At 37.9% G+C, this 10,234-nt stretch overlaps 2 protein-coding genes across 2 annotated transcripts; one reads left to right on the top strand and one right to left on the bottom strand.

The window, feature by feature from the left end:
- Positions 1-2,145: 2,145 nt before the first annotated feature.
- On the bottom strand, positions 2,146-4,263 carry adora3a.2 (adenosine A3 receptor a.2). Its single transcript, XM_079460880.1, has 2 exons — positions 3,927-4,263; positions 2,146-3,374 (listed from the first exon to the last, which is right to left on the bottom strand). The coding sequence occupies exons 1-2, from the start codon at positions 4,259-4,261 to the stop codon at positions 2,690-2,692; spliced, it is 1,020 nt and encodes a 339-aa protein (XP_079317006.1). The 5' UTR covers positions 4,262-4,263; the 3' UTR covers positions 2,146-2,689.
- Positions 4,264-7,012: 2,749 nt separating this feature from the next.
- adora3a.1 (adenosine A3 receptor a.1) lies at positions 7,013-10,234 on the top strand. The gene is made up of 3 exons (XM_079460881.1): positions 7,013-7,209; positions 7,320-7,611; positions 8,812-10,234. Exons 2-3 carry the CDS (start codon positions 7,361-7,363, stop codon positions 9,464-9,466), a joined length of 906 nt encoding a protein of 301 aa, XP_079317007.1. The 5' UTR covers positions 7,013-7,209; positions 7,320-7,360; the 3' UTR covers positions 9,467-10,234.

The raw sequence follows: 10,234 nt of genomic DNA on the forward strand, positions 1-10,234 counted from the left end.
GATGATAAAACAGTGGTTTTCTATGTGTACCGTCTCTCTGTTTTGTCTTTGTATTTATTCCATAGTCTTCCAGAAACCTCCCGGTGCTGTAATGAAATATAGTGACATCTTGCCAAACTTTGTGATGTTCAGCCACTTTAAGATTGTCCACTGCAGCAAAAGTAGCCTACTGTTGGAAGGTGTCTTCATAACGCAATCTCTCTGATTACTTTCACTTTATTAAAATCATGCAGACGTCTTTTTCAGTTTTGATATGTTTTGGTGTTTAAACAAACTTTGACATCTTAAGGAAACCATCAGACCTGTCGAGGAGAGAAACATCAGTAAAGTCAGTTTTGAATGAAGCCATCTGCTAAATATGAAAGTATTTTTATACATAAATGTCATGATGACCTTGTCGTTTGCATACGGCGGGTCATTTACACGAGATGAAATGCAAAACTAAATGTTCTTTCTGACGATCATGCAAAGCTTCTGGGGGAGATTTTGTCATCATGCATAACAGTTTTCCAGCGATGTGCGACAGGATAAGCCATCTTTCCACATTCTCAATCTATGACGTGATCAATCAAAATTAAATGAATAAATTACGGAGTATGTTGGATTTCATTTCAGTATTAGGTATTTGTTTTACTATGTGAGATTAAATCTTGAATCAATATCAGATCACCTGACTTGAAAAGAGAGACGGATGTTACTTTCCTGAGTAAGCAGAGTTTTGATTTTCCTTTATTTCATGTTATATTACAGTACATTAAATACATTTTCTAATAACGTTTCTTGCCTTTGCAAGTCTCAAAATTATATATTTATATAGTGTATATATGAAGAGTTTGGTTGCAAAACGAGATAAGAAGCTAATACAATAAAAACATAACATAATAAATAACATGATTTTGTATCTCTTTTTGGAACTAAAATCTTCATATATATACACACAGTATAATTTACATGCTACAAAATCCAAATTCTAAATGTTTATGATGTGGTTTCAGCTGAGCCATACATAAGCACAACATGTAGATCTGCTGTTATTTGCATCACCTTATATATATAGCATTATTGGTTTGAGCAACACATGCGATGTGGGTAAATGTGACATTTGCATGTATTTAAGTTTGGAAAAAGACGCCCTGGTTTCAAGAACCCACGCTGTCCTTCAACACAGAACCAAAATATGTATTTCATTTATTTCTAACCTCAGACAGCAGAACAGATTCGGATCCTGTTAGAAAGAGCAATAATGTGTTAAATGACTGTCATCAATTCAGTTTCTTCTCTTTAGCTGTCTGGCCTCGTGCCGAAATGATGTTGGACAGATTCAGGAACAGAGTGGTCTGTGGTTCCTATGAGTTATCTTTGAGAAATCCAGAAGCACATCAAGTTCATTTTTCTCTCTGAGCGTCAAACATTCCCTCCTGGAATTCACTGCCTAATGGACTGTTGCCAGTAAATCAATTACGAAAACTACAACCGAGCCTTTGGCAGACGAGAGCCATCAGACCTAAAACAAACTGACAGCTTTAGAGACAACGTTCCTTTTTGTGGTTTTGATAGAGAATTCAGTCCACTTCAGAGCTGATGTGTACACATGTGAATATTCAGCAGGTACCAGAATAACCAGCCTCATCTCACAGGAATTTATAGCTTATTTATGAGGTGGATAATTCATATGGTATCGCACATAAATGTAGATTCTACTTTAACATATAAAAGAAATCAGCCACCTTGTGAAATAGTTTTGAATTCCTGTGAGATTGTGATGAAATAAAAGGTTTTAGTGATTGAAGAATTGAAATAGCATGCATTAAACATATTCTAAGTCTAAAAGAAATTAGCTTTTATGTTGTACTCAAGCTTTTTCATTCAGAAGTGAAATTGGGTAATATGTCATAGATTTGTCACACATTGTGGTTATGATGACACAATGCTTGAATGTGTTTTTATGAATCAATTGTATTGTGAAATAGAGATGCACTGATGTCAATTTTGGCCGACAACGATAACCGATAATTCTTCAGCATTGGATGTCGATAACCGATATACAGTATCTACATTTTAATATAACATTTTCTGTGATTGAAAGTTATTTTTTTCACCTGAAAATCATGTGCAAGCCCACTTTACAATAATGAAAGATTCTTTAACTTTTAAACTTCAAGAGCAACCTAGAAAAGTGTTCTTTATTGCCACGAGTCTAACAGTCTCAAGACAGAAAGCATTCAGACAGCAGTCTGACTCAAACAATATCCTTTTGTTCTTATAATTCACACATTCATAAATATCTACATACTGTATCTACATCAACAATGTTTAGCTAATATCAGTAAATGAAAGATCACAATAGAAAGACAGAACTGTGCTGGATTTGAACTGTGAGCAGTGTACAGATGAAGTGGTTCAACTAGAGGAAATTATTAATAATATATCGGCTATAATATATTGGCCTAAATTTTATTATCAGACAATACCGATTTTGTCACTTTAAGTGTAATTGGAGCAGTCCTTACGTTGCGGTCACATAGAACTTAATGCAAGCTAAACATCACATTTGAAGTATTGAAATGAATATATAGCTTATAGTCAAAGTAGATTTACCCGAAAACAACTCACACAAAACAAGTACACCGAAGGTGGTTGTGCAAATATCTTATTTAACAATTGAAAGTCTTAAGACATAATATCCCAGCTAAGCATCCTGACTGATGTTTGTTTTGACTGTCTGAGAGTTTTTCACGCTACACTTGACGTTACTGTTTGAGTTGATGCTGATGTTATTATCTAAAGACTGGCTGCTCTGATCCGGGTTCTGCTTCGAGCCTGTGAGTTTCTTCAAGATGTTTTTATAGGCTATCTTGATCTTTGGGATTTTGAAAGCGTACACTATAGGGTTAACCGCAGAGTTGGCATGAGAGAGAAGAACACCGATGTGAACGGCGAGAGGCGGCACTCTGACACTGGTGTTGTAGTAAGTCAACGTGTTCAGGATGTGAATAGGAAACCAGCTGACGGCAAACAGAACCAACACTAATGCCAGCGAATGAGCCAGTCTTCTCTCTTTATGATAAAACGTCTTGGACTCCACAGCCTGACCGATTCCTTTTCTCAGCTGTTTGGATATCTTACAGAAGATGAAAGCGTAGATGGCCATCATCAGTATGGTGGGTGAGAGGATGCAAAAGAGGAAGTTAAAGTTCACCATGTAAGACATTGAAATGACCGTAAGAAACTGACAAGTGATGGTGGAGTTCACGCTTGTGGTGGGGTCGTTGTTGTGCCATCCAAACAGAGGAATGAGACCCAGTAGAGAAGCAGAAAGCCAGCAGACGGTGACCGCCGCCCACAGGTTTTGCTTTCTCACCGCTCCTCTGTACCTGAAAGTGAGATAGACATTCACCACTGATGACGTCATTATTATTACACAATCTAAACAACAACTGAATGATCGTAATACTTCAAAAGGTTGTGTGTAGTTAAAGCTTTAGGTGAACGGAGAGCCGTTATGAACATTAAGTTTTACTACAAATAAAAAAACAAGTTTACTATAGTGAAACGATTATCAATACACCAATTAAACATGTTTTCTACACTTTTACTATAACAAACTATGGTAAGTTTTCATGACAGAGAGACGGGTGAGACCTCAAAAGTGTCTCCAGTGAAAATGTCAAACATGCACGTTCAGTATATTATTCTCTGTTTTAAAATATAGATTTATGAAATGTTACCATGCTTGTATTGTGTATCATGTTCTTCAGCAAATAATCACTCATTTCTTCAATATAATGCATCTCCAGTTTGAATCAATCATTCTCTCATTGTGCTAAAGTTGGTTTCCTGCTTAAGCAATGTAATCTCGATCGATCAATTCAAGTCTCGGTTTGAACTTAAATGTAAAATCGTGTGAGAATGAATCCCGAACTGACCTCAGTGGATTATAAACACGCAGGTATCGATCCACCGCGATGGCGAGGAGAGAATGAACGGAGGCCTGAGTCAACACGATGACCACACAGCTGATCAACAGACAGCCGTGAAAACTGGTCTCAACCCGTCCATCCACCAGCACAGCCAGAGGAACGGCCACGGCACCCACCAGAAAATCAGCCACGGCCAGAGACACCACAAAACAGAAGGTGGTCTGACAGAGAGCCCGGCACGAGCAGACCGCCCAGATGACCAGCACATTTCCAAAACAACATCCTACAGCGGTGATGACCTCCAGGAGCGTGTAGATTACCTTCTCGCTGTCAGACATCATGAAGAAGTAGGAAGAAACTCAAGAGGAACTGAGATGAGGCGACGGTGGTAAGTTTGAAAGATCGGAAGTCCTCTTTATCAGAAAGCTCATGCTACAAACGTTAGAAAGTGAATATAAGGATTTGCCCGTGAGTTCTGTGTTGGAGTGCGTGTGTCCAAAAGTCCATTTAAAAAATCCTTTACAAATAAATCAACACATTAGAAACAATAGTTTAGTGTTTTTATCTCCGTTTCAGTTTGTGCTGTCATTTCAGAAAAAAGGCAAAGTGCTGATTCTGAATTGTACAAACTATAGAAATGTGTTTAATGGTGAATTGTGTCATTTCTGCAAAGTGTGTGACACCAAACGTGACGTGTTGCCACACAACATTCACCACACAGCTGGTTTGTCTGGGGTTGTGTGCAGTGATGTTTTGTTTCTTCCTGACACTGAAGTCTCTCAGTTAAAACCGGACAAGAGAATCGTTTCTTTCTTTGGAATAGTGACAACCCTTTATAATTAGTTAGTATTTATGAACACAATTGTATGTGTAAACTAACATGAACAATGAGCAACATCTACAGCGTTCATTCATCTTCATGTAAGTTCCATCATTTATTAATACATGTTTAAAATAAAGAGTTGTGTCTGTGAGGTTAATATCAGATTGTTCATGATATTCATCTCATGACTCATCATCCGCATGATAAAATGCAACACTGCACATGAATTGTGAAACAATTCACACACACACGCACGCACGCACGCACGCACGCACACACACACACACACACACACACACACACACACACACACACACACACACACACACACACACACACACACGTTCACACAGGTCTGTGGGTTTCCGCTCTTAACTGATGCTGTGGTTTGTATTCTGTAGTTTGATCAAACATCAGTTCTTAAAAGCCTCTATTAGTCTTCATATCTTTATTTAGACAAATGAGTAAGTGTGTTCGGATTGTGTTATCGGTTATGGGTTTGATCCTCAGAAACACAAACTCATATCAACTGTACAGTTGAAGCATCGTTTGATAAAAGCGTCTGTCAGAAGTCAGAACTGTATTAAGTTATGTCTAAGCATTCAATAGATAAATGTGTTTGTGGTTTAGTACTAAGATTGAGAGTATTTTGTCAACATTTGTCTCTGAGAGGCCTGGTTTACATCAGGCTATAGTTCATTTATGTATAAAAAGGGTTGAAACTGAAGATTTACCTGCATAGTTATTTGTATGGTTTGTTTTATCTATTAGATCTGTTGTTTCGAAAGCCAAAATGGTTGCTTTGTCTTTAATGTGAATGTTATTCAACAGCGCCACCAGCTGATAGTACAGTGAATCTGAAATGTGTGCGTCCAAAAGCTTGAGTTTCCATTTCCTAACTTGTAATCTTTGATCCATCAAGAGAAATATTGTAAAATCTCCGCTAGTGAATTAAATCACTTTTAAGAGCAAGTCATGTAATAATTAGTAAACATGAGTGTATTAAACACCAAACAGACTTTTAACAGAGCTTTTGGACACAACATTGTCATGGTTCAGCAAGGCGACAGACTCCGATGCGGGGGAAACAGATGTTGCTCGATCCAACATCTCGACCCCTCGAAGAGCAGACACCCTCGTCCAGGAGAGATCGGGAACCACGGAGATGATGGTGCAGGGAGTTTACTTGACCGGATAACTCACCAGTTGAGAGAGAAGAGTCTGCCCCGTCAGGGGAATAGGTGCACTGGCGTAGAAAAACAACAAGAGCCAATAAGGGTTAACTGAAACACCTATGGCTAGGTGGATAAACACGGCAAGGGATACTGTGGATGAGTCAGTCAGTACTGGTGAGATCTGACACAGGACAGAAGGAGAGAGAGAGAGAGAGAGAGAGAGAGAGAGAAGGAGAGAGAAGAAGGAGTGAGAAGAAGGTGAGAAGAAGGTGAGAAGAAGGTGAGAAGAAGGTGAGAAGAAGGTGAGAAGAAGGTGAGAAGAATGAAACAATAAGGAGGAGATAAACAGGTTAACGTGGGGGAAAATGTATAATTGGAAAATTGATTTTTTACTCAATAGGACTATTCAAGGGAGGGTTATTCCAGAATAAGGGAACACCACAAGGTAGTGCGTGTAGTCCAGTATTATTTAATATCAAGATTAATGATACATTTTCAAAAATTAGACATGGTATTGGTAAATCTCTGTACACAGAGGCCAGTGCTTTGTGGAAAAGAGGAAGAAATATGGCACATGTGGAAAGCTTTATGCAGAAAGAAATCAAAGAAGTGGAGAAGTGGACTAACAAATGGAGCTTTAGGTTGTTTATAGAGAAAACTAAAATATTGTGTTTTTCTAAGAAAAATAAATGAGCAAGTATTGAACTCAAACTATAAAGACAAGCGGGTGTGAGCACTGTGGGGTGACAGAAACAGTGGAGCGTGTGTAACTACATTGTGAGGCATACAGCAGGCAGAGAGCTCAACTTGTTGAAGATCCAACTAACAATTAAAGAATTATTTCAAAGTGCACAGAAAGAATCTAAAATATACGCTATTGTATTAAGGTTTTTGAGAGAGTCACGTTTGCGACACAGAATTTAAGGGTGTCAAAATACATACATATAAAGGTTTATAAGGAAATTCTGGTAGTACTTTCCACTTCCTCCTCCTTGGTCTTCACACTCCATCCCAGAAGGTGGCGGATATGCACCAAAAGCTGTCTGCCAACCGCCATTAAACGAAACAAAAGAAAGAAAGAAAAGAAACAAGTTAGCGAGGGGGCGGGGTCAAAACACAATTACCAGAAAGCACATGGCAGACAATCACAAGAAAGACATTAACAGAAGAGAGGAAACAAAGACACACGAAACAGGAACCCTGACACATAATGGTTATTAATTCTGGTCGTCTCTGTTTTCATTTGAGGTCACTCGTTCGTGTGGGTGTGAAGAGTTATTTTAGCTTAGAGGTAAGACTTCAACTGAAAGCTGAAGTGTTCTTAATTCTCTGTCAGCCTGTCTGTATGAGCTCTTGTTGTCATGGCTTTGGGTGGATTATATATGTTCATATGTCTTGAAGTTCTCATAGGTGTTTGCTGTTGTTTGGGTAATGCTCTGGTGATGTTTGCCGTGTGGAGGAGCAGAGCTCTGAATCATTCCACCTTCTGTTTGATCGTGTCTCTGGCGATGGCTGATTTTCTTGTCGGCTGTTTGGCCATTCCGCTCGCTGTACTGGAGGGAATGAAGATTGAAACTTCTTTTAGTTTATGTCTCTTTATAAGTTGTGTTCTCATTGTACCACTTCAAGCCTCACTGCTCAACCTGCTGGCCATCGCCTTGGACCGATGCCTGAGAGTCTGCATTCCCTTCATGTGAGTGACACGTTCGTTTTATTCACAGAAAGACTTGGAAATGATTTCTGATCATGTTTTGAATATTAGACTTACTCACAGTATGCTTGTAATACACAAAAAATCCAATACATACTCTAACAGTGACTGGGCTGAAATGTTTCTCATCATCTTAAAAACATTTCTATCTTAAGATGCATGCCAATAAGACAGAGAAATAAACGAGGAATTAGAGAGAGCTCATCTCTTAGACATCAGTGAGATAGTAAATGGAAACTTTTGCTTAAATTTCATAGAATTGAGAGGAATGGAATATGACAGGATTGTAATGGAATAGAGTTGAAATGTAATGGGATTATAGTGGATTGGAATATAATAGAATTGGAATAAAAATGGAATAGTAATGGAATTAATACGAATTGAATTAATTGGAATGGAATGAATAGGAATATAATAGAATTGAATAGAAATGGAATGGAATTGAACAGAGTTGGAACTGAACGGACTGGAATGAATGGAATTAATTGTAATATGAATGGAAGGGAATGGTATGAGGCGCCGTATAGGGTTTTAATCAAACTGCACTTATGAATACATTGCTCACATATACATGTATAGTATTGGATGTTCAAGCAAACACATATGAAAAACATGTGCACACTAATGTGAAATCCATACCAATACATATTATGTTAGTAATGCATGGATGTACACTTTGTCACGCATACTGTCATGATCGAGGTGGGTGAGACACAGACAGAGGACCCAGGTGCAGACAGCGGGTAAGGGGTTATCATATATTTAATAATTAAAGACAAAACAAAACCCACGAGGGGGGTAACATAACAAAACATGGATACAATAACATGACAAGGACGAACTACACTATACTATACGAAGACTTAAAATAAACTCAAAACAAGAACTACAAATACACTAAACTAGACTGACAAGACACATGGACTCACCAAACAACCACAATGAACCAGCACAAGACAAAAGGGCATTAAATAAGGGACCAAATCAAGAGGGGAACAGGTGTAGGGCATGAATCAATAACGAGGAGATGAGAGGATGGAAACAGAGACGAGACCGGAGAGAGCGTATGGAAGGCCATAACAACAGAAATTGCCTCTATCCACTTTAAACATGAGGTTCTGTCATGATCCTGCCACTAAACCAAGAGAAACTATAAAACATATTTTTTGTATTTTCTGTCAGGTATAAGTCTACAGTGAATAAAAGACGCTCTTGGATTCTTGCTGGCGTGTGCTGGATTTTGGCGTGTCTGTTGGGATTCATACCTATGTTTGGATGGTACAATCATGACACATTGAAAAAACTCAACTCAACCTCATTAAACTGTGAATTTCAAGCCGTCATTTCCGAATCATACATGGTCAACTTCATTTTCTTCGTCGTCTTCATTCCTCCACTGGTCATCATGATAGCTTTATACTGTTACATCTTTTTTAAAATTAGAAGTCTGTCAAGAGGAAAAGCAGGTGTTGCTGAATCTGAGGCATATATCCATAAGGAACACAAGCTGGCGTTCTCTTTGGTTTTAGTTTTGGTTTTGTTTGTTGTCTGTTGGCTTCCTCTTAACATCATGCACACTTTTAATTTCTATAGCCAGAATACACAAGTGTCCTCCTATGTCATGTATTTGGGTGTCATACTCTCTCATGCTAACTCTGTAGTCAACCCTGTTGTTTACGCTTTCAAGGTTCCTAAGATTAGGGCGGAGTTTAGTAAGATTTGGAGACGGGTGACTGGCTCGTGGCAGCAGGAAGAGAGAATCGGCAGAACTCCAGAAATTCAGACTCCAGCCAGTGATGGAAATATCTGTCAGGTGGATCTTAGCGCAGGTCACTAAATTCTGAATTAAAACAACAAAAGCTCATTTAAAAAGTGTCAGTTCATTCAAATGTTATTTACTTTATATTTCAAGTATACTAAACTTTGATCTATTGAGTGTTCTGTGAGATTTTGCGGCATGTTTGTCCAAAACTTAAGAGGCTTTTGTGCCAAAATCTAAATATATGAGTGTGCTAAAATATATTGTTAATATGATTGTATTTATAATTGTAGAGCTACATTCCCAAAAGTAAAGGTTCTTAAATGTTCTTTGTGGTTCTTCAAAAAACATTTAAAATGAAAGGTTCATAAAAACACTTCTTTCTTTCTTCGATAGTCTTGAAAAGGTTTTTCCCTTGTAACGAACCGGAAGCTTTAGTGGAAGTTAAAGGTTCTAAATGGGTGCTCATCTTTAGCGCCTTTATTTTTAAGATTAAACCTACAACAATAATTAAACCCATGACTTTATTTCAAAGCAGTTTTAAATGATTTGTATTTCCCATCATGTAGGGTTTTTATATTTTGAGCAATAATAAGTCTTTCTAAACATTGATGTGTTATCAGTGTATAAGACATTAGTGATGTGATGCAGTTACACAAGTTCATCCAAACACCACACATAAAACATCTGTACAGTATGTTAATGTGGATAAACATGTGTCATGTGGGACGTTAAATGTTATATGTAATATTTCACACGTCCTGCTTTTGACAAAAGCAGCAACAACCGATTTACAACCAATTTTAATAACTAGCACTGTTTACAATTTAACAAAAAGTCCTTGAC

Source organism: Barbatula barbatula (assembly GCF_947034865.1).
Source record: "Barbatula barbatula genome assembly, chromosome: 7".
NCBI lineage: Eukaryota > Metazoa > Chordata > Actinopteri > Cypriniformes > Nemacheilidae > Barbatula > Barbatula barbatula.

Excerpts from the sequence above, each read along its gene's own strand:
- adora3a.2 (XM_079460880.1), bottom strand. The coding sequence starts at position 4,261 with ATGATGTCTGACAGCGAGAAGGTAATCTACACGCTCCTGGAGGTCATC. Across the intron at positions 3,375-3,926 it reads CGTGTTTATAATCCACTGAG|GTACAGAGGAGCGGTGAGAA; the intron begins GTCAGTTCGGGA and ends TCTCACTTTCAG.
- adora3a.1 (XM_079460881.1), top strand. The coding sequence starts at position 7,361 with ATGTTTGCCGTGTGGAGGAGCAGAGCTCTGAATCATTCCACCTTCTGT. Across the intron at positions 7,612-8,811 it reads AGAGTCTGCATTCCCTTCAT|GTATAAGTCTACAGTGAATA; the intron begins GTGAGTGACACG and ends ATTTTCTGTCAG.